The sequence below is a fragment of the Globicephala melas genome, chromosome 10, assembly GCF_963455315.2.
Source record: "Globicephala melas chromosome 10, mGloMel1.2, whole genome shotgun sequence".
Classification (NCBI taxonomy): Eukaryota; Metazoa; Chordata; class Mammalia; order Artiodactyla; family Delphinidae; genus Globicephala; species Globicephala melas.
Window position 1 is genome coordinate 41652945 of NC_083323.1, and position 24822 is coordinate 41677766.

At 34.6% G+C, this 24822-nt stretch overlaps 1 protein-coding gene across 4 annotated transcripts in view; it reads left to right on the forward strand.

The window, feature by feature from the left end:
- The window catches only part of OSBPL8 (oxysterol binding protein like 8), a 192487-nt gene that overhangs the window by 118435 nt on the left and 49230 nt on the right, over positions 1 to 24822 (forward strand). For all 4 annotated transcript variants that reach the window (XM_030866229.3, XM_060305957.2, XM_060305958.2 and 1 more), the window contains 5 exons: positions 12353 to 12423; positions 18066 to 18143; positions 19955 to 20056; positions 21458 to 21661; positions 23770 to 23854. In XM_030866229.3, the coding sequence (XP_030722089.1) occupies positions 12353 to 12423; positions 18066 to 18143; positions 19955 to 20056; positions 21458 to 21661; positions 23770 to 23854 (540 nt within the window). The remainder of the gene's footprint in view (positions 1 to 12352; positions 12424 to 18065; positions 18144 to 19954; positions 20057 to 21457; positions 21662 to 23769; positions 23855 to 24822) is intronic.

Below are 24822 nucleotides of genomic sequence, written 5' to 3' on the forward strand. Positions count from 1 at the left end.
TATTTATCCAAAGGGGTTGAGAATTTATGTCCTCACAAAACCTACACAAAGATGTTTATAACAACTTTATTTTATAATTGCCAAAACTTGGAAGCAACCAAGTTTTGTCCTTCTGTAGGTGAAAGGATAAATAAACTGTGATGCATCCAGACAGTGGAATATTGTTTAGAGCTAAAAAGAAATGAGATATCAGGACTTCCCTGGTGGTCCAGTGGTTAAGAATCCACCTTCCAATGCAGGGAACGTGGGTTTGATCCCTGGTGGGGGTACTAAGATCCCACATGCTGTGGGGCAACTGGGCTCTTGCAATGCAACTACTGAGCCTGCGCACCACAACTGGAGAGCCCATGTGCCACAACTGCTGAGCCCGCGCGCTCTGGAGCCCGCATGCCACAACTAGAGAGAAGCCTGCACGCACCGCAGCAAAGAGCCCACACGCTACAACGAAAGATCCTGCGTGCGCAACTAAGACCTGACACAGCCAAAAATTAATAAATAAATTAACAAAAAAAAATAAAGAAATGAGATATCAAGCCATAGAGGAACCTGAAATGCGTATTGCTAAGTGAAGGAAGCCGACCTGAAAAGGCTTCAGACTGTATGATACCAGTTACCTGACATTATGGTAGAGGCAGAATTATGGACACAGTAAAGATTAGTGGTTTCCAGGAGTTAGAGAGGAGGGAGGAATGAATAGTTGAAGCACAGAAGATTTTTAGGGCAATGAAAATACTCCATTTTCACTGTTAGGAACCTGTTAGGAACCGGGCCGCAGAGCAGGAGGTGAGCGGCAGGCGAGCGAGCGAAGCCACATCTGCCGCTCCCCCTTGCTCGCGTTACCGCCTGAGCCATCCCCCCGCCCCCCGCCCCGGTCTGTGGAAAAATTGTCTTCTGCAAAACCGGTCCCTGGTGCCAGAAAGGTTGGGTATTCTGTCCTAAAGTACGCTGTGGACTTTGGGTGATGATGATGTGTTAATACAGATTCATCAGTTGTAACAAATGTTCTACTCTGGTGTGGGAAATTTATAATGGCAGAGGCCATGCACGTGTGGAGGCAGGGGGTATATGGGCAATATCTGTACCTTCCTCTTAATGTTGCTGTGAATCTAAAACTGCTTTAAAAAATAAAGTCTTTAAGAAAAAACAGTTCAACATATTTGTAGTATCCTCAGTTTATCCAGACATCAGGGGCTGAGAGAAAGAGAAAAAGCTTCATCAGCATACTGTCAAGACAAGCCAAGGTCAGAAAAGAATTTGGGCAAAGCTCACCCACAGAATTTGTCTTTTGGGTCAAAAAGAGATAGTAGGAGATGTTTGGTGATGACAGTTTTTTAAGTTCAGTATCCTGTTTCCTGTATTCCATGCATTCTTAATTTGCCATCACTTTTTGGTAGAGTGTATATATATATATATATATATATATATATATATATATATATATATATTTACATATTTTTTTTTTTTGCAGTACGCGGGCCTCTCACTGTTGTGGCCTCTCCCGTTGGCGGAGCACAGGCTCCGGACGCGCAGGCTCAGCAGCCATGGCTCACAGGCCCAGCCTCTCCGTGGCATGTGGGATCTTCCCAGACCGGGGCACAAATTTATTTACTTTATTTTTGGCTGCGTTGGGTCTTTATTGCTGCACGGGCTTTCTCGAGATGCGGCAAGCAGGGGCTACTCTTCATTGCAGTGCGCGGGCTTCTCATTGCGGTGGCTTCTCTTGTTGCGGAGCACGGGCTCTAGGAGCATGGGCTTCAGCAGTTGTGGCTCTCGGGCCCTAGAGCACAGGCTCAGTAGTTGTGGCGCATGGGCTTAGTTGCTCTGCAGCATGTGGGATCTTCCTGGACCAGGGCTCGAACCCGTGTATCCTGCATTGGCAGGCGGATTCTTAACCACTACGCCACCAGGAAAACCCTAGAGCATATATTTTTGTATAGCCTTTCTCAAGGAAGTTCCTTAGAGGGAAGTAAGAAAGACCTGTGGAAAATAATATAGGTGAATATTTTCTCTATTCTCCCAAGTATATGGTACATGATTAGAGCCATTATAGATGCATGGGAGAAAAAAGTTAATTCGTTCTGAAGAGTGGATGTTTTAGTGCATTAGGCCTATTTCTGTTGTAGAACCCCAGGTGAGAATGGCTACTCTAGTAAATTCTTTAAAAACATTCATGGAAAGTAAATTTTTAAGACCTTGCATATCTAAAAATATCTTTATTTTATCCTAATATGTAATTGATAATTTGACTGGGTATGGAATACTAAATTGGAAGTCATTTCCTTCTAATTTTGAAGGCCTTGCCTGTATTTTTGTCTTGATTTCAGTATTGTTGATGTCAGTAACTTGTCTGATTCCTGATCTTGGTGCTGTAAATTATATGCACAAGGATTCTTCGCCATGAGTAGGATTAGTTCTCAGTTTTTACCACTGCTGGTTTGTGGTTAAGCTTTCCTGAATCTGCAGGACAGTGACTACAAGTTCCTTTCATTCTCTCCACTGTCAAACTTATGTTGTTGATGTATCTTCTCCTGGATACATGCTTGTGGGATACATACCCATACCTGCTTATATTTTTTAAAAAATACTCGTTTCCTGTCATTTTTGTCAAGTTTTAGGAGGGAATACATTAGGTCAGTATCTTTTTTAACCTGGAACCGTTCTTGATTTTACATGTATATTATCCAATTTGATCCTTATAACAATCCTGTAATATAGGGAATATTATTAGCATTTTATAGATGAGGAAACAGAGACCCAGAGAAATTAAGTCAATTGCTCAAATGCATCCAGCTAGGATAGAGCTAGGATTTGGACCCAGGCAGTTTTAATTTAAAATCCTGTTTAACCATTATACTATAAATGCCTTTTTTGATGTTATATTCTTCATGTCTTGAGAGCCAAGTACCATTGCATGAATTAATTATAATTATTTTTCTTTTGCCTGTATTAAATGGTAATCTATGTTTCATGGCATGGAGAAAAGAGAAAAAAAAAAACCCAAAAAACAAACATACAATGTTATAGTTGTAGGTATCAACCATAAACTGTTTTTACTACTAATTGATTTTGAAATACCTTTGTCAAAGAAATAATATGTTATGTATATATTGTTTGTTTATTTTTAAGTGTCCTTTCTTGTGAAGAGAAACAGTCTGAGACTATATGGGATGCTGTTGTATATGAGTGGAGAACCAGCCTTAAAGTGTATGCATAGTAATAAGGAAGGAAACAGATCTTATACTAAGGTCTATAAAATGAACCACTAAATCAGTTGTAATTGAGTTGTTGTTGTCTAGCTAAGGAGGTGTATTTCCAGGTTGAAAGAACTGTGATCAGAAAAAGCAGTCTAGAGTATATAGAGAAAGTAATTGACTTAGAGTTTTTAATTTTAGTTAAGGTGTAGAGTGAGGCAAATGGATTTTAATATAAGTACGAAAGAATTCTCTGGAGTTTTAAAGATTAGGAATAAAGAGACGACATAGTGTATCATTTTGGCTATGGGTCTTTCCTGTTAGATTTAATGATGTGGGATCATACCAGTCACTTAGTTTTAACCTAGAAAAGAAAGATATTTCCATCTGTTACTGTGATAATAAAGTTACATTTTTTTAATAAGAGAGTTTTAAGTGGAAAATACTTGTTGGTAGATTATATATTTTGAAAAGTTTAAATGTAATGAAGAGGAACTACAGCAACGGTTTCAAAGAAACATATATTGGGGCATGCAGCATTATTAATGGTGTCCTTTTAATCTTTTCTGTTGATTGGTTTGCGTTAACACTGTCTTAATGATGCATATATCCCTACTAGAGGTAAAACTTAAATGTTTGTCCTCTGCTTTAGCCGCTGGAATCCATCAGAACCGAGCGTGAAAGAATATCTTTCCTTATGAATTCTTAATCATGGCTGAAGCAAGCAGTAGATTAGATATAAATCTAGAAGCTTCAGGAAGGATAAACAGTGTTATGTGTATATCCATTTTTAAAGTAAGCAAAAACTGGAAAGGAAAGAATTGGAAGAGGTGGGAAGTGTGGCCGATACTATAAAAATGTAATGGATATGAGAAGAGGATTGCGTTTTTTGGGAAAAGAGAAACTGATCTTATTACTTCAGCCTGAATCTCTAAGTATTGATCTTGCTTTGTTTTCCTAAAGCAGCAACTCAACCCAGGGCATTACTGGTTTGATAAAAAGGTGAAACGGTGGAATAGCCTTTCTTGTTTATCAGTTCATTTTTTAAAAAAACCCCAGCAGCATGACTTAGTGCCTTTTCTGTCAGTCTCTTTCTCTATCTGTTTATTGCTGATTTGACAGTCTCTGGTCCTTCTCCTTTGCTGTTAAATGTGTGTGTCCTTTGTTTGTGCTGGTGGGTTTTGCTATATTTGGATGTGAGAGAAAAGCCTGTCATTGCCATATTCGTCTAAGTAGGCTTCTGGGTGAGCATATACATTAAATAGACTTTCTAAGCCATGAAGGAAGAGAGCTCACAGCAACGTAGATTTTCTTCCTGTACTGTGGTTTCGCCTGTTTTATTTCCTCCACGAATTGGTGGCCGAAAGCTGGTCCGGAATGCTTCATTTGGAGGATACAATGAACTTTCTCCTTTGTTGCCAGGTTTGTTTGTTTAATCTTGCATTCTTTTCTTAATTTCTTATAGATTTTTTATTAAAATAAACTAGATGTTTTAACATCTTAAAACTGCTTTTGTTTAAACAAAACAATTCTATAGTGAAAGGTTAGATTTTAGTAACTGCTGCTATATGGCTTGGCTTTTCCATATTTTCTTTTACAGTCTCTTTAAGCTTGAACTTGAAAACTAATGATTCAGTGAAGTATGAATCTTGAGTGCTGATAGCATAAATTTTTGCTTTAATTATTGAAATAAATATTATAAACCTTTGATAAAAATAAAGCCCTTTCTAGACTTCAGATAAAATTCTATAGATAAACCAATTGCAAATGAAACCCACGTATTTAATATTGATACTTGTTAGACTATTTCAAGCAAAATAGTAACTATGTGAAAATTGATGTTTAGTTTAAACTTTAATAGCTTAAGTTCTGACTAACGTGAAGTTTTCTACCTAAATATAATTTTGGAAATGCCTTACTTTGTGTTGTTAGATGTGTTTGGGTGTCATAAGTTTTTGCTTAAAAAATTTTATTTTTCTGATAGCATTTATTAAATGAAATTAGGCATTGACAGCTATGATTCGGACATTAAACACTTGGTCAATGAGATGTAGATGTAAGCTGATCTTTTATTGCTTGAAAAAGATTTATTGTAGCAAATATTTGGTTATAGATTTTAAAATATAAATTGTTTTGTTTTCAAAATATTAAGCTGCTACATAATCATATCTACTCTTTTAAGGTTGTATTTTTCTTTTAAAATAAAAATATTCTTTTAATACTCATGGTAAAGAAGTATTGACTGAAACTGGTGCTTGTTTTAATTGTTTTTTTGTTGTTGTTGTTGTTTTGCGGTACGCGGGCCTCTCACTGCTATGGCCTCTCCCATTGCGGAGCACAGGCTCCGGATGCGCATGCCCAGCGGCCATGGCTCATGAGCCCAGCCGCTCCGCAGCACGTGGGATCTTCCCGGACCTGGGCACGAACCCGCGTCTCCTGCATCGGCAGGCGGACTCGCAACCACTGCGCCCTAATTGTTTATATATTTTTCTGACACACATTTTGTGAAATTAGAATTATATTTTCATTTTTCACACTAACCTTTATTCTTAGCTTTTGTGAATATTCATGCCGCTAGGCAGTATATGCATTCTTTTGAGATGATGAAACAACTTGTAGAAAGTGTTACTTGGGCAATTAAGTAAATTATTGTAAATTCACTGATTTCATTTTCTTTTCTAACAGGGTTTCCGAAAAGAATTGGAAACCATAGTCCTGAACTGTTGCCTAAGTAGCATAAGCTTTAAACAACATTCATAGTCCGTAATTTAGTCTTCTTAGTGTAGCATGATTACTATCATGCTTCTTTCTTAATGTTCTCAAAATGGTGTAAATTTTACTATTTGTCTGTGTTCACAAGTGGCTCTGAAAATGCAACACACAGAAATGTTTTTAATGTTGTTAAATACTGTACTTATTTGCTTTTACAGTGTGACTTAGTTCCATTTCTGTATTTGTCTTTGTCTTCTTGATTTTCTTTTTTTAAGCCAGCAAGCTTGCTAGCACATGTTTGCTGACCTTCATGCCATGAGTCTACTTAATATAAAGAATAATCAGGTTACCTTACTAAACAATAGAAAACTTCCCTGTTTAGAAATTTGGTTTTTACTTCACTAGGTAATTGAAGACAGAATTGTCAGTTTCTATTCTCAAAGAAAATATTGAAGGTCATTCTAGATAGATTTGTTTGAATGGAAAAGTAAATGGTTGGCTTTGTTTTCTAATTCTTGAAATAGAGAAAATCATATTCATAGGGATGCTTCCATATTCCTCTTAATACAACCAGCAGTTTTATTACAACCAGCCGTGATAAAAAGCTTTTTAAAATATGTTTTATTTTATCAGCTAAGAAGTAGAATTAGGTACTTCAAAGCAGTGGCTTTTTATGTATTTCTTTTAAGTTAAAAGTAAAAAATATAATTTTTTCTGGGACATTTTATTGATTTATCTGACATCATTAGAGAAAGAGAGGTTCTACATTAGTGATATTTAAAGATAACTTTGTATTACCACTTTGACCACAACCCTTTTATCATTTTAGTTTTCCTTAGGAAAATCTACCCCCCCCCTTTTTTTTTTTGTTACTTCTACCTTAAGGAATAATATTGGTATGGCCTTTTTCTTTATGATGAGTTATAAAATAGAAATGGTACCCTTTGTCCATGTACCTAGAAATTGGAATAAATAAACTTTGAACAAAGATGTTTATAGACACTCTGTGTAAGCTTTAGTACATAGATAGATTTGTTTAGTATGTTTTGACTTCTCGGAGATTTTTTTCTTACACAATTTCTTGATTCTTGGCTGTATTCAGTATAGTTTATGTAGCAATTCTATATTTTGTAAATACTTATTCAATCTGCATTTGTAGATATGTGTATATAATCTCATTTTAACAAGATTAAAGCAGCATAAAACTTGCTGTATTATATCTAAACATTAATGAACCAAATTTTACTGAAGTATATAAAAAGCTTATACCTTATCAATGCTGATAACACTTGTATTCTGTTAACAAATTAGAATTAGGGGCAGAGTGCTAATTTATTCAGGAATCATAGTCCATTGAATTAGTAAGAGAAAGTAAACTCTGTTTACTACTACATTATTGGAAAATATCTTCATGACCACAGATTTAGGGGAGACTTTCTTAAGACCAAAAAGCACTAACCGTTAAAAGAATGAAATTGCTAAATTTGACAACCTTAAAATCAAGAGCTATTCATCAAGGAGACCGTGCATAGAATTAAAAGACAAGCCGTAGAATGGGGAGATATTTGTAATAAATATAACTGGCAAAGAACCAATAATTGGAAAACATTAAGAATTCCTATATAAATTAAGGAAAAGGTAGACAATGAGGTTTTTTTAATGTAGATAGACAATGAGTTGTTTTTTTTTTTTAATGTGCAAAAGATCTGGGCTCTTCACAAAGAGAAAATTAAAATGGTAATTAACATGAGATAGTGCTCAATATCATTAGTAATCAGGGACACACAAACTAAAATCTCATTGATTTACCATTGATACACACACCCAACAGATTGGCAAAGATATTAAAAATCTGTCAATATTGATGTGTTACCATGGATATGGAGAAAGGAGAACTCACACACAGTGCTAGTGGAAAAATAAGCAAATTGGTAAACAATATGGTATTCTTAAAAGTTGAAGACCCACATATACTCTGACCTAGGAGTTCTGCTTCTAGGTTTAAACCCTAGAGATATTCATGGATATATATGTCTACTAGGATACATTTCCAAGAATATTCGTATCACCAGTGTTTGTAAGAGGGACAAACTAGAAACAGCCCAAACAATGGATGGATAAATAGTGATATAGTCATGCAGTAGGATTCTAATCAGCAATGACAATGAATGAAATACCTGCTGTGACATGCTGGTAAATAATAATTGCAAAAGTCAAGGTAGTTACCTTTGAGGGAAAGAATAGATAGATTGTGATCAAGCATGGCATGGGGCAGGTGGGGAGTAGTTCTTATGGGATGTTGACAATTCTGTATTTCTTGATTTGGGTGGCGGTTATGCAAATAATCACTGTATACATCAAATTATGCCTTTACATTTTATGCATTTTTCTGAAGGTGTGCTATATTTCACCTATTTTTAAAAGCCACTACAAGTAAAAGTAGAGTCCATTTTTATTAATTTTTGGATCAGTTTATCAAACTTTGTATTTGAAAGGATGAATAAGAATTAAACCCTTCTTTTAAGGAACTCACAGTCAAGTATGTGACATGAACATGAAAACAAATAATTGAAGTACACTGTGGTAAATATGGTAGTACAAATGTACCAAGTGCTGTGTCTCAGAGGAGACAGCTAACTCTATGCCTACACAATCTAAGCAAGGCTCCCAGAAGACGTTGGCCTTGGATCTTGAGACACACCCTGGCATTCTAGAAACAGCATGAATTTTAAAAGTTAGACCTAAGTTTGAATTAGCTCTGATACTTTCACTTATTGACATTTGTCAAGTTACTTAATTCCTGTGAGCCTCAATTTTTTCAATTATATAGAATATTCCTAATATTTAGCGGGGGACATTGTTTTAAAGATTGGAAGTAGTAAATCAAGAGCTATTCATCAAGGAGACCGTGCATAGAATTAAAAGACAAGCCGTAGTCACAAGTGTTGGGCTTCCCTGGTGGCACAGTGGCTGAGAGTCCGCCTGCCGATGCAGGGGACACGGGTTCGGCCCCGGTCCGGGAGGATCCCACATGCCACGGAGCGGCTGGGCCCGTGAGCCATGGCCACTGAGCTTGCGGCGTCTGGAGCCGGTGCTCCGCAACAGGAGAGGCCACAACAGTGAGAGGCCTGTGTACCGCAAAAACAAAAACAACAATAACAAAAAATCACAAGTGTTCCTACAAGTGGATATTGGTTGCTTTATTGTTGTTTTCATAAATATTATTATGTTAATTATCCCCATAATTATCATCATTGTTGATGAATGAATCAGAATTAGCCCAGAGCAGGATATGTTAAAGGGATATAGATTAAGTAAGAAAGGATGTCATAGCAGGAGAGGTCTAATAAACTAGAAGAATAGGGAAGGATATCTGAATTAAAAAAATTTTTTTATTGAGGCATAACTTACACATAGTTAAGTGTACAACTTTTTGAATTTTTAGTTATGTATCGATATGTCTAACCATTTCCCAGTTACCCAGAAGACCCTCTCATGCCCACCCCAGTCAGTTCCTCCTACAACAAAGATAAACCACTGTTCCAGCCTCTAGCACCATAGATTAGGTTTGCTAGTTCCTGATCTTTATTATAAATGGAATCATATGGTATATGATATGTGCTTTTTTTTTTGATGGGGAGAGGTGGCTTTTTCTACTCATTATTCTGTTTGTTGTTTTGTGTATTGGTAATTGGTTCTTTTTCATTGCTGTGTATCATTTCATTGTGTGAATATAATGTATTCATTTATTCTACTATTAATAGTCATTTGTGTTGGCTCCAGATTTTGCTATTATGAATAAAACTGCTGTGAACATTTTTGTACCTGTCTTTTAACGAACATGGACACACTCATCTCTGTTGGGTATAGCTAGGATCAGAAGTGCTCTGTCTTAGAATATGCGTACTTTCAGCTTTAGGAGATACTGTCAAATAGTTTTCCAAAGTGACTATGCTATTTGTAGTCCCGCCAGCAGTGAATAAAGTTCCGGTTGCTCTGTATTCTAACCTAACCTGGATTTGGATGGTCTTAGTCCTTTTGATCTTAGCCATTTGCGTGGGGATGTAGGTTTCTATCTCATGGTAGCGGTGAGGAGGATAGTAGGAAGAGAATTTAATACCTAATATCGCTAATAAGCAAACTTGGTAAAAAGTCATGATCTGAAACTGTTCTGCATTATTGACAATGGTCAATAATATATTGTAGGCTTCAGGATTTTATCTATAATATCACATTTTTAGGAAATAAAGGAGTAATTTTTAAGTAATTTAAAATCCCTATACATGGAAAACAAAAGTCTAAGAATTATTTTGGCTGAGCCCTTTTTGGCTTCTAACAAATATAATACTTTCGCTGACATTTTAAGATGATTATTTTTCATGTTTCTAGGAAGCCACCTTTATCCAGTCTAAAGAAAGAGTCCTTCATGTGTTGCTTTTTGCTTTGCCTACCTTGGAATTACCCTTGAAAACTTAGTGTACAGTATGGCAATATTTTCTGTTTAAGGCTTTTGAACACTTTTATGTGGTCATTGCACTTTAAGCTACTCATCTGCTTATTTGCACTTAGCTGAAACTCAAAGTATTGGACCAGACTTAGCCTTTTGCTTTATCCGCTGTAATTTTAAATAACTTGGAAGTCATCAGGGCCAGCTTTTAAAATAATGATTTGATTTGCTAGTTTGAGGTATAGAAAATCTTTTAAAATGGGATTCATTTATTGGTCTGACATAATATACAACCTATGTTTATGAGTGCCCTTTTTTTTGTTTTTCTTGTTTAGTTTCATCTTGCTTTCGTATGTGTCCTTTTCCAACATTTGAAACTTTCTGCAAGACATATTTGCATGTTCAAAAAAAGTCTGTTCAGATTTGTAACTTCCACTTTGTTTTAATTTACTGTTCTGTTTTTAAAATAATATGTGAATGTATACACAGTGAAGTGGGCATTTTTCTTAGTCTAATAAATGGATTGACCTAGATTGAGCTGAAACCAAAACCAAACTAGAGAAATTTAAGTAAAATTCAGTTCTTAGGAGAATAAAGAAAAACATCATCTTTTTTCCATTCATAATATATACTTTTAGAAAGTCTTTGTTCTCTTGTACATCTATTTACAAGATCATTGAAATAATTTGTGTTAATTCATTAGAATTAAGAATTACTTATTACAAAATGTTTATTACTCTGAATAAATATTTTAGAATTTTTAAACTGAATTATGTAAGTTTGGTTTGCTTTACGCTAAAGTTTCAAATCCTGGTAAGTTTTCCTTTAAAATTCCATGTTAGATTTATGAAACAGGTTTCTTTTTTTCCCTCCTTGGTTTTAGGATTGCCTGATCTTTCTGCTTACCAGAGATGGGAAAAAAAAAAAAGAAAAAGATTCCTTCTTCATATTACAAAAAAAAAAAAAAAATCAGCAAAATCTCTGAATTAAGAAAATGGAATGGATTTGTTTTAGCTAATATAAATCAAATACAGAATAAATGGTCTCATTGATATGCTAGAAATGATTTTTAAATGCTTCAGGCACTGATACTGATAACTTTATAAATGCTGCTTTATGAATGATTATATTTTTATATAGGCTTTTATTGGACTCAGAACAAATAGTTGTAGGGAAGAGTTAATATTACTTGTCCTCAAAAGTAGAAAGAACTTCATTAAAATGAGTACTGCCCCTCTTATGCCTGCCACACAAATCTCAGCATTAACGTTTCTCTAATTGTACCCTTACAACATTAACTTGTTAATTGCTTTTGATAGTGCTATATTAATGTGTTACATGGTAGGAAAGATGTGTGCATATATCCCAATGCACTCATGTTTTAGATTTATCCTTTTAGAATTTATATAACAATAGTCAGTGACAATGATAATATTAAGGGTCAATGTTAATTGACTACATACTGTCTGCAACTACTATGCTAATTGCTTTCTATGCATGCTCATTTAATTCTCACAATAAACACATTATTAGATTTTTTTTAAAGTCTGTCCTTCAATTCAGATTTATTTCCTTAGTATTCTTTTATCACCCATTCTGGAGTTGTTTTCCAGTTTGGCAAGAGGTGTGAAAAGTATGTTGGGTTGGTTCTTTGTTAGAAAACAGCTAACTGAAATAAAAATTCCATGAGTCCTGAATTCATGCCAAGTGAATGAGCAGAGAAAAGAGATATTTAGCTTATGTTGATGGGTTCAGGGAAAGACACCAGTGCCTCTGTAAGTCTTGATTTATTCTAAAGAATTACTATTAGTGACATGATCCCTTAGTAGTCTTTAAACTATAATAGTTTAAAACTGTATGTTGAGTCTAGGCTTCTTGCACTAATGTATATCAAATATTGTATAGTGTATATTTGAAATTGAATAACTTATGTGCATTTGCTTTTTAATGCCTATATGTGTTCAAATGTGGTGATACTGAAATAATGACTATGTTTTTAAAGGGTTTGAAAGAGGAAAGGAAGACATTTCTCAAAACAAAGATGAATCTTCCCTTTCTATGTCAAAGAGCAAGGTAAGCATATTGTTGTCCTCAAATATATGATCACAACATTTTTCTAATATTTAAGACGAGTGAACTAACACTGAAATCCTATCAGATTTTTGTGGGATGTTTTTATGTTGGTATATCTAAACCAGGTAGTATATATGAAAAAAGGAAAGTTCCCCTGGGGCTGATTTAGGTTCTGTTGGTTACTTGGAAATATAGCCTATTGGTAACCAGGGTTCTCTCCTGAGTGATATTGTTCTGGTATGTCTGCTATAGCAGTATATCTCAGACTGAAGTCTGAGGGTTCCATGTAGAGAATAGAGATAGTCAGGGTTCATTGGATTTTTTTGTTTTGTTTTGTTTTTTAATTTCTAAGTGTTTTGGGCTCATTCAAATGACAATCAAAACACGTACATTTTACCAGTTAAAGGCCAAACATCTCTTGCTATAATAGTGTGCAATTGAAAGGCACTTTCTTAGAATAAGACATAGTTCCCTAAATTAGTAATTTTCAAATGAGATACTTGTACATATTCTTAAGTCTGTTGAGAATTTTTTCTTTAAGAGTACTATTCAAATTTGAAAAGTATTGTATGTTGCATTGACTTTCCTATGGGTTTGTAATTCACTAGATTTTCTATAATTCGTCAATGGATTTGACTTTTGACTGTTATTATTTCTGGTCAGGTTTAGTAGCAGGAGAAGCTTTTATGTTTGTGGAATCAAACTTCAATGACTGTAAGAAAATCTATATCTTTTTTTAAAAAAAAAATATTTATTTATTTATGGCTGCATTGGGTCTTTGTTGCTGCACGCAGGCTTTCTCTAGTTGCGGTGAGCGGGGGCTGCTCTTCGTTGCGGTGCGTGGGCTTCTCCTTGGGGTGGCTTCTCTTGTTGCAGAGCACAGGATCTAGGCACGTGGGCTTCAGTAGTTGTGGCTCGTGGGCTCAGTAGTTGTGGCTCGCAGGCTCTAGAGCGCAGGCTCAGTAGTTGTGGCACACGGGCTTAGTTGCTCTGCGACATGTGGGATCTTCCCAGACCAGGGCTCGAACCCGTGTCCCCTGTACTGGCAGGCAGATTCTTAACCACTGTGCCACCAGGGAAGTCCGAAAATCTATTTCTTAAGCTAGTAAATTCTCTGCTATTCTCAGCAGTAGGCTTGGCTTGTAAAACCCTACATATTTTGTTCCTGTTCTTGTGAGTGATTGAGAGGATTCCATGATATATTTTTTATCATATTCCGTGATATGCTTTACACAGATTTTATTCACACTTAACTTTTCAAGTATTCATTACATAAAGGTCCATCCTGTACTTATATGTATATAAATACATAAGGTGAAAATTTAGTAGGACTTTGTATGTATATAACATATGCATGAGAAATACCTTTATTGTTTTATATGAGATGCATAATGAGGAGATGATTTATCTTGGTTCTGCCATGGTTAGAAATACAACGAAATTTATGGAATTTTCAAAACCTATTTTCAAGCAGTTAGTACCAGAATTGGTGAATGTATAGAATAGTGGTATTCCTACTCAGAACCCTAAACTCCAGATCTACCTACCACAGCCATCTACGTGTAGTCTCTGAATGGGAGGGTGAGGAAGGGGCAGGAGGGGTAGGGAGGGCAGGGAGCCTGAAAAGCAAGTTTACATACCTTAATGAAGCACTGTGCATCAATAAATAAAAGGAAACACAGGCTGCACCTTGAGTACAATAGCACCTAGTTGTGTATGAACCTTAAATTAAAATTAATTAAAATTAAATAAAATTAGAAATTTGGTTCCTCATTTACACTAGCCACATCTCAATGGCTCACTAGCCACATATAGCTAGTGGCTACCATATTGGACTACTCAGATATAGAATATTTCTGTTATTCAGAAAGTTCTACTGCACAGCAAGCATTCACTGCTTTAGGGTCAAAAAAGTGAGTTTGAATCTTGACTGTCATATAATACCTGTGACTTCTTAGATGCTAATTATAATGACATTAATAGCTACTTTGTACTAAGAGCTTGCTAAGTGTCTTTTTAACTCTCTTAAGGATACTAGAAGACAGGTATTATTGGCCCCATTTTATTAGTGAACAAACCGAAGCTTAGAGAAGTTAAATAACTCTCAAGGGTCAAAATGGTAGAGCTAGAATTCAAAGTGGCTTCAATTTTCTTATCTGTACAAAAGAGGTAAGATCTAACTCTCAGATTGTGATGCTGTAAGTGCCTCATGAAGTACTTGATTACTAATAGGTGTTTGAGAATTCGTTTTTCTTACTTTGAATAAAGAACTACAGTGAATGAATAGGCTTCTTGACATGGTAACTATTTGGTATAAGTAAAATTGTACTCATTCTGTTATTTTCCAAGAGCTGAATCTTATTGATTCTATCTTACCTTAGATTTAATCTTGGTTTATTCTGTTAGCTTAAGAGATACATAGTCACTAGTTTGTCCTTATATATTTTAACATATATTCCACTCTTTTGTTTTTCAGAACAATCCTAAAATTTATACATTTATCATCAAACCTTATTCTCATGTAATTCTGAAGATTTTGTTCTTACCTAAGTAACTTTGGGAAGCAAAATCTTGTTATTCCTTCTATGATCGATCTGCATAACTGAGACCATTAAATAATTTTAACCTTATACTTTTATGAATTTGATGCAGAAAGTATCAGTACTGTCATTTTGGTCACTGAATTTACGGTATCCTTCTTCCCCCCAACCCCCACCATTTTAAAAATAAAGGCAGTTCCTGTTTCTCAGGCATCCTATAAATGAGTGAATTGGAGAAATCAGTTAATCAGATCATCCCATCTTCCTTTTAGCATTTTTAAATAAATTTTTAACTGTCCATCTCAATGAAAGGAATTGCCAGCATGAATAATATTTCTAGTGGGATAAAAGGAATGCTATTACAAGGATAAGGGGTTTCTGAGCTGAGATCTTGACTTGATTCTCCAGCCATCAGTCTGCTTAGCTGTAGGTTTGCTAAATCATCTACCTCTTGCTGTAAAAAATATATTTCCTTGGACATTTAAAAAAAAAAAAACTTTCCATATCAAAATATCTGATAGAGTCATAGTAACTTATCATTATTGTTATTATTCCTTATATCTGCAGTATTTTATAGTTTTCAAAGCAAGTCGAAAGTGTTCTCATATGTTAGTGTTCCATTTATCTAAAGGTCATATTTTTGTCAACACTTGCAATCTAGAGGATAGTCACAAACCTGAAACACAGTATACCAAGTACTGTGTTAAACACATCATGCACACTACCTCATTTACCCCTCAAAGCAACCCTATGACTTGGTAGGAATATCCTTATTTTATAAATGAGCAACTAAGACTGGAAGAGATTGAATAACTTCCCATAGTTGCACAGCCCATAAGGTATCATCATTAAAATAGTGGTCAGTAAGTTTATAAAAGGAGGAAACTTAGTTTAGTAAAATATTTCCAACAAAAAAACAGTTTATGATTCGTGGTATTTAAAAGGTAACTTGTTGATTCAGAAAACTTTGGTAGTATTTCATTGAAAAGACTATAGAACTTGGTCACTGGATCCTTTTTTTCTTTTTTCAGAACTAGCTACACAGTATGGCAAGGATTCCTTGAAGTATGTGTGCTGTAATCTACCAAGCTCATGTGACAGCCATCTGGCCTGCTGGTCCCTTATATACTAGAATCGTTTAGGAATCTCCAAGCCAGATCTTGTCATGTCTAGGGAAATAGATTTCCTGTTGTTCGTAAAGATAAGTCTTAAATTTGAGTCTAAGATTCTATATGAACAGTTTTAAAAGGTGAGAAATAAATGTGATGAGATGGCTAAGAGCATGAGACTGAGAATTAGGCACACCAGAGTACAAATCCCAGATCGTCTACTTATGACTCTGTGACTTTAGGAAGTTATTTAATCTGTTAGTCTTAGTTTCTTTATTAGCAAAAGGAGGAACTACAACTATCTCATAAGGTTGCTTTGAGGATTAAATGAAGCAGAACATATAAAGTACTTACATAGTACTTGGTAAAGAGTTAAACAGTCATTCATTTTCATTAACTTTTAAGCTAATATTATTAGTATTCTTCACTTAATAGTATCTAAAAAGTACATTATAATACACATTTTCCTATTAAGCTGTGGGAAATAGAAACCATTATATTCCTCTGACAGTAGCCATGTCATCTTTGAGTTTCCAGTGGCAAGGAGAGGACAGAGACCTGTTTGGCTTGAGAACTTTTGTGGAATGGTTTTAGTATCACAATATATCCTGTCATCATGGGAGTAAGCAATATGATGTTTCAAGGCCAGTTCTCAAAGGAGTAACTTCAACAAAAATTTAATTAGGTTAATCCCCACCTTCTACATTGAGGGTAGTTTGCAGTTCCTTTCCAGTTCAGCCAGTTATTACCATCAACATAATAATTCGTATTTTGTACTAAGTAGTGGAGGCATTTTTAGGAGAGATGAGCTGCAAATGCTAGTTTCATTTTCATTTTATTAATTCCAAAGGTATTTATTGAGCCCTTCTTTTTCCCCAGGTGATAACTGGCTATAATTGATGAATAAACGTGGTCCCTGTCCTCATGGATCTTAAAATTGAGTGAGGGAGTTTGTACCCAAAGTTTTTCATCCTTGATCACATCTAGTGATATTATGTAGATCTGGCCATTAAACACTTGAAAGCTACCATTTGGATCAAGCCCCATATACTTTCCTGGCACTGGGAGTAATGCTACAAACTTTAAGTACCTTCTCCCATGTCTAACAATAGGTAAAAATGAAAATCACAGAACAGTGAAGGAATATGTTTAATTTAATTGTTCCAGGATTTATAGAAGCAGCTTTTAGTTCTATATTCTTCTACTCTGGTGGAAGAAAGTAGTCTCCTTGAAAGAGTGCTGGATTAGGAGACCCGGGTTCTGATCCCTGCTGTTGATTGATTGTTTAGAAAATCAACGTCCCTGAGCCTCCCTTTCATGATTTGTAAAATGGAGATAAAACCACTTGTTATGCCTATTTTTCAAGGTTCTTATGAGGATCAAATTGAAATATCAAGTATAAACAAAGTCTGGAGACAAGTTTAAGACATTAGTAATAATTTAGGGGCACTGGATAGTTAGGAAGAAGTAGGTGCTAGGAATATTGATTTTTAAACACTGTACAACTTAGGGTGTTTCATTACTTGTTTCTGAAGATGTTTGTATTTATCCCCTTTGGAGAAGGAGTAGCAACAGGGCAACGTGTACAGCAACTTGCTAGAAGTTTTTTGTTTTTTAGAATATTTCAACTTAAAAAATTACACTGCTTTGGATACATTTGTCCTAAGAATAAGTAAATAATTGTGTTTTTCAGGAATACCCTGAAAAATAGAAGGCAGAGATTTATAAATGATCTTATTTAACCTCACATTGTAAATTAATTTATTGATAAGTTTTTATTTTTGTGGCTTTAATGTGGATTAGTTTTCAAACCCAAATACTGTAAAGGGAAAATCAGTATTTGAAAATTGACATTTGCCTAAATCACAGCAATGAATGGGAAGAATGTCACAAACATAGTTTTAACATTAGTTTTTATGTGCCATATGTGTGTGTAGAATAAGTAGCGATTTTAATTATTATTTCTCTTTTCTTCATTTCCATGTGATTTCAGTCTGAATCTAAACTTTATAATGGCTCGGAGAAGGATAGTTCAGCTTCAAGCAAGCTTACAAAAAAAGAATCTCTCAAGGTTAGTTTCCACAGTTATGAAATAAGATAAAGAAATAAGTATTTGTAATCCTAAAGGAAGAAAAAAAATATTAATGTTTGTATGGCATGCTGGAGTCAACTGAAAAGACTCTTTGATGACTGTCCCAGTGCTACTCTGGCCCTCACCTGGGGTGCGGTGCTGAGGACTGGATATCTCTGCACAGCTGTACTTGAGTCAAGCACGCCACTGCGTTATAGAACATAACGGGAAGCTCTGCTGCCCTTTGAAATTTGAGTTTACTAACTGCTAGATCATGGGCTGAATTTGGCCCACAGTAATATATATTTTGTTTGACCTACACAGTGTTTTAAAAATTTGAGCCAACAATTACAAGTCCAGATTTCCAGCTTCTCCTAAGAAATAGGTTATACTGGGCCTGCCTTCCAGAATGGCCACAGATCCTGGAGTTTAAGGAACACATGCTTTCCAATTGATTCTTGATTCCCATATAGTCTGTTTTGCCCCTCTTTTTTTCCATATCTGATCCTATACGTATCTGCATTTACAGTCCTATATGAAATCTGTTAATTCAGATATGCATATTAACAAAGACCAAAGTGAAAACTTTTTGACTGTATAATTATTAAAATTTCTTGTGTGTATGTAGTCTCTTCACCATTAAATGCAACTAGGAAAATTTTGTGTTTTAGTTTATAAAAAGTCACTGATAGGTTATCTTCTCCCCTTCGTGAACAACAACAAAGCAATAAATAATAAGATTGCTTCACTGCTACTTTCCCAAATTATCTCAGGAGTGACTTATGAAGGGTAAAACTTTGATAATTTGAATGAATTAGTTTCAATGTTGTAGTTTCTTAGTTATTTGTATGTTATATATTAGTGTCAGAAAAGAGAGAAAAATTGCCAGTCCTAAATAACTACAGCATTGTTTGTGATATGAAAAACTGACAACAGAGTAGATTTCCATCAGTAAGAGAATATGTTAAGAAAAATTATAGAAGTAGTATAGCATGGTGCTTAAAAGCATGTGTTTTAGAGCCAGGCTGCCTCTATTTGAATTCTGCCTCCATGAATTACTAACTATGTGATCCTGGGCAATTTACTCTCTGTGCCTCAGTTTTCTCATCTGTAAAATAAGGATAATGATAGTCCTACTTCCCAAGGTTATTGTGAGTATTAAATGAGGTAATACATGTAAAGTGCTTACAACAGTGACTGGTACGCAGAATGTGTCCCGTAAATGTTACCTCTTATTATTTTATTCATACTAGGAATCCTATGTAGCAGTTAAAAGAATGAGGTAGACGTGGAATGGAAAGAGAATTGAAATGCTCCAAAAAATATTGAATAGGAGAACCTTTTTTATGTGTTTAAAAAAACAAAAACAAACACAAAAGTATATTTCTGTAGGTTGTGTACATAGAAGAGGCCTGAAAGGATAGTGTTTTCCTGAAGGTTAACAGTGATCAATTCTGAGAATCGGAAAAGGAGAGGGTATAATAAAAACGGCTTTTAGCTTTGTGTTGTTTGAAATTTTTACCATGAGTTTGTATTCATGTACTGTGTAATTTTAAAAACGTAAAATTCTTTAAAAATATACAGAGAATTGGACTAGTGATCAGAAAAACTAGATTCTAACCTTGCTTTTCTAAAAATTTCTACCAGCTCTTAAAAAAAAAAGGTCTGTCCTAAGATGCTAGAATTCTAAAAGAGGTTTAGAATTTTATTTTAGAGTGTAAATTTTTTTACATACTATGGAGCTAAAAAATTGGAGAGAAATTGCCTATTTCTAATGAATTTTTAATTTTTCTATTATTTCTGTAAAATAGGTACAAAAGAAAAATTACCGAGAAGAAAAGAAAAGAGCCACAAAGGAGTTACTCAGTACAATCACAGATCCCTCTGTTATTGTTATGGCTGATTGGTTGAAGGTCAGTTTGTATTGACTCTTGAATTCAAATGCTGGATATTTACCAACTGGAATAGGAAAGCCCAGAGTGCACCTAAAAGCCTGCAAGACAAAAACATCTCCTAGGTTGATTGTTTTTCACTGATGAAGAAACTATTAATTGTATCCCAGAGGATCTATGTTCCAGTCTTAATGGAGAGAAGAAACCTTAATGTTGTCTCTCTTGACATCAAATAACGTCAAATATGGATAGCAGTTCTTTTAAAAATGCGTTTTGATTTGTGTGACATGATATAGTCTAATCCAGGGGTCCCCAACCCCCAGACCACGGACCAATACCGGTCCGCGGCCTGTTTGGAACCGGGCCGCACAGCAGGAGGTGAGCAGCAGACGAGCGAGCGAAACTTCATCTGCCGCTCCCCATCTCTTGTGTTACCATCTGAACCATCCCCCCTCTTTGTGGAAAAATTGTCTTCCACGAAACCGGTCCCTGGTGACAGAAAGTTTGCGGACCGCTGGTCTCATTGATGTCCTGTAAAGAAATATTTTGTTTGCTGTTCAAATTATCATTTAGTATTATTGTAGACTTGGTATATTTGCATTTTGGAGAAGATATGAGACAAAGTTAGTGTAAAAGTTACCATTTGAAAAGCATTAATTTGCAGAACAACATACATATTGCTATTTCTATTTCTTATTCTTTTAGCCTCTGGTTATTTCCACTTACTTTTATTTCCTGTCATCTTAGTCACTCTATCCTCTTTATCATTCTTATCTGTAGGATATTTGGTAGGAATATTTTAGCCTAATACTAACTTTGAGAATGGTCTTGTAAGACCCTGACTCCCAGGAAGTTTTAGTACCTGGCTTTCACCTAAAAATCACCCCAGCAGTGAAAGCTTTTCACCTTCCCCAAGGATAGGTACAACCTCCAACCTAAAATCCTTATGGGATCTGTCATGGAAGTTTTCTTACTAAAATAGAAGTCTAGTGATAGTTTCCTTGATAGTTCAAGTAATATGGGGGTCTTCTTCGATATTATTCTGAAAACACCTTCTGACTTATATTGGCTCTACTTACTAAGTCTTTAAGCTCCATATCCTATACTAGGAAAGTATATTTTAATGGCCCCTGACCTGGCCAGGAAGGCTAGGAAAACCATTCTACTTGGTACATTGTTTTGAAATTGTTGATGCAGTCTCCCACTAGAATTTAAGTTCCTCAGAAGCAGGAGTCATGCTGTTTTCACATTTATTTCCAGTGCTTGCTATTTAGTAGCTTAACAAACATACACCTAGTGAATTTAAAGTGTACACTTTATGGAAATTTTAGATTAAAATACCCTATTTGCCTCTATTTGATTAGTATCTTGTGGAGCAGAGAAACAAAGGTTTATTTCTTAAATAAACTTATATTTTTGTAGATTCGTGGTACTCTAAAGAGCTGGACCAAATTGTGGTGTGTGTTGAAACCTGGTGTGCTACTGATCTATAAAACCCAAAAAAATGGTCAATGGGTAGGAACAGTTCTTCTGAATGCCTGTGAGATCATTGAGCGTCCATCAAAAAAGGATGGCTTTTGTTTTAAACTTTTCCATCCTTTGGAGCAGTCCATTTGGGCAGTGAAGGTAAGTAAGCACTTGTTATATAGGTGAGAGGTAAAGATGACAATCTATAAGTAGAACTGAGATAAATCAATGAATGATTAATGATTGCTGTCCTCTGCCAGAACTTATAAATTTGTTTTTGTCTTCAATCACATTATTCCTCTTTCTGTTTCTACCCACGATGAAATGTGCACCAAAATGCTTAGTTTACCTTTAAGATCTAAGTTAAAAATTTCTCCAGAAAATGCTTCCCAAATTTATATTGTACCTTGTTATCTCTTGTCTATAGGGATTGTTTGTACTGTTCTTTTACTTTGCAATTACCAGCTTTGCTTTGTAATATTGTATCCTGTTTACTGTGAGTGTTCTTCTCTTTATCAAATTGTCAGACTCCCTAGAACAGAAGCTGCCATTTATTTTGGTGGTCTTTCCTGTAGTGATGTAAATATGTGATAGGAAGCCTATAAGCAGAAGCAGTCCTACATATTTTTGAGAGGCAGCTTTCTTTGAAGATGGAGCTCTAATGCTTTTATAACTAAAAAGCATTACCGTGGTCACTCCTTGTTTTAAAAACAATCAAGAAAATAGAAATGCTCTATTTGATAAACTATTATACTAAGGAATTCTACAAACAGTAGACAGGCAGTACATGCTAACTGAATAAATGAGTCTAGCTTAAGTTTTTACAAAGCGATCATTGTTTTAGTTTCTAAAGTCAGTTACACTTGAATAAAAGTTTTGGGACTCCTCCTTTAGGTAAACAACCTAATTGAGATTAGAACTAAATGTAGCTTCAGCTTTTTAATTTGTTGGGTATTGCTTAATTAGGCAATATACAGACACCTAGGAAAAGACCTGGGCTTTTAACCTTTATTTCAGTAGTGTGGAATCATAGCAGGAATAAATTTAGGATTACAGAGTTAGTTTTATTCTGAGATTATATACTTCCCACAGGGGAAAGAATTTAACCCATGAAACCTCTTGTATTTCTGTATCATGTCATTCTGAAGTGAAAAAAAATTACTTTCAAAATCTTTTATATGTATATTATTTATTCTTTACTACTATTTTTAGGCATTGTAAGAATTATAATGAATTTTAAAATCATTAAAAGATACTTATAATGTCAAGTTATTTCATTCCAGATATTGGTGGGAGGGAAATTTGTACAATTATATGAACATCAGAATATTCTTCACAAGCAAAACCTACTTAGGACATTGTTTAAGCAGCTTAAAAGTCAATGTCTATGCTTAGGAAAGAGTAATGTTTATAAATTTTTACTTTGTGTCAGGGACTCTTTTCAGCATGTTATATGGAATCTTTTTTTAATTCTCGTGCCTGTAAGGTACGAGATAAGGAGGATACAAATTTCCTGTAAGGAGGATACAAATATTCCCCCATTACCCAGATAAAGAGATTGAGGCCTAAAGAGGTTACTTAAGTAATTTTTCTAGTATGGAATCAAGATTGAAACCCAGGCAGTCTGACTCAAGGTCCTACTCTATACTGGTTCTAGGAACTAGACCATAAATTATAAAGCCATTTGAAAATACCCAAGGGATATTATAGAATTTGTTAAAATCGTATTGATTTGTTTCTACTTTTTTCACTTTAAATGTCCATCTTTACCTCCTAATGTTTATGCTTCTTAAAATCCATTTTATTCTTTGATCTGACAACTTAAAAAATTATTTTTCCCTGGACCTAGTAAAAATTCATTTCTCTTTTTCTTATAAGTTTCCAGCTGTTTCTTTAGGCTTCCAGAAATTTAGTATTTCTCATCTAATAGTTTCTGTAGTATGGAAATTCTCTGTTAAATTAAAATTTGGTCTCATATGGGAAATTTTAGGTTTCTCTTTAATATGTGAACAATATGCAGAGATAATGCTTAATGTTAACTATAAGTTAACTATAAGTTTTCTGGTAAGGAGGTAAATTTTGTGGAAGAGGAAAACTTTCCTCAGTACTTAACATTTGCTTTCTTAAGAAGCATGAAATTAAAGCTTGTTTGTTTTTAAAAATTATAATCCATGCCTCACTTAGATTATTACAGATAATTATGAATAATATAAAGTTGAGATCTCATAATACTGTACACCATTTATTTTGTTTATTCTGCTTTTAAGGGTCCAAAAGGTGAAGCAGTTGGATCCATAACTCAGCCCTTACCTAGCAGTTATTTGATCATCCGAGCTACTTCAGAGTCAGATGGTAAATACAAATGATGGATTGGATTTTGGTCCTTATTTTTAAGAGTCACTTAAAAATATACTATATACTTTTATAGATCTATACTTTTATAGATCGCTGCATTTTCCTTTGGGAAATCTGCATTTAGTATGGAATTTGCAGCAGACGTATTATAATCATAAATTGCCTAGAACACTAAATATATCATCAACTTGGTTGACAAATGGGGAAATCTAATAGGAAGGAAGCATTATATAATTGAGTGATAAACTAGCAGCCTGGAGTTTTCTTCTTCATCCTTTATTGACATATTAACACCTTTTTGACTTGATTAGCATTCTCTGTGGTAACTCATTAAGATTTGTCATTTTAGAAGTACATTTAATACTATTTATATTTTATCGTTAAATATTAACATGACACTGTATACACTATTTTGCTTTTTTGCATAAGACGTTCAAACACAAACTTCTATTCTATACTTTATTACTTAATATTTAATTCCTGAAACAAATATAGGGAGGGTATAATTTGTATGAAAGCAAGGTAACTTTAAAACTTTAATAATTGATAATGGATTTTTTCTTCACTTTTATGTTTTATAGTGTAGACTAGCTTAGCCTAGGGAATCATGTAACCTTCTAAACTTTACTTTCACTAGATGATTGTTTTTTAAATTAAAATATCATAGGCATGAGCTTTCATTATGAAAACGATTTATGTGGCTGATATTGCCACCATATCTTGAAACAAATGTATATGACTTTTAAGAGCAATTAACATTTTTTTTCTACTAGTACTGTTCTAAATTTTAATTTAAAAAAAATAAAGTTATTGGGGGGAGGGATAAATTGGGAGTTTGGGGATTGACATATACACACTATTATATTTACAATAGATACCAACAAGGACCTACTGCTGAGCGCTGTTGAGCACTGGGAACTCTGCTCAATATTCTGTAATAACCTAAATGGGAAAAAAAATTTCAG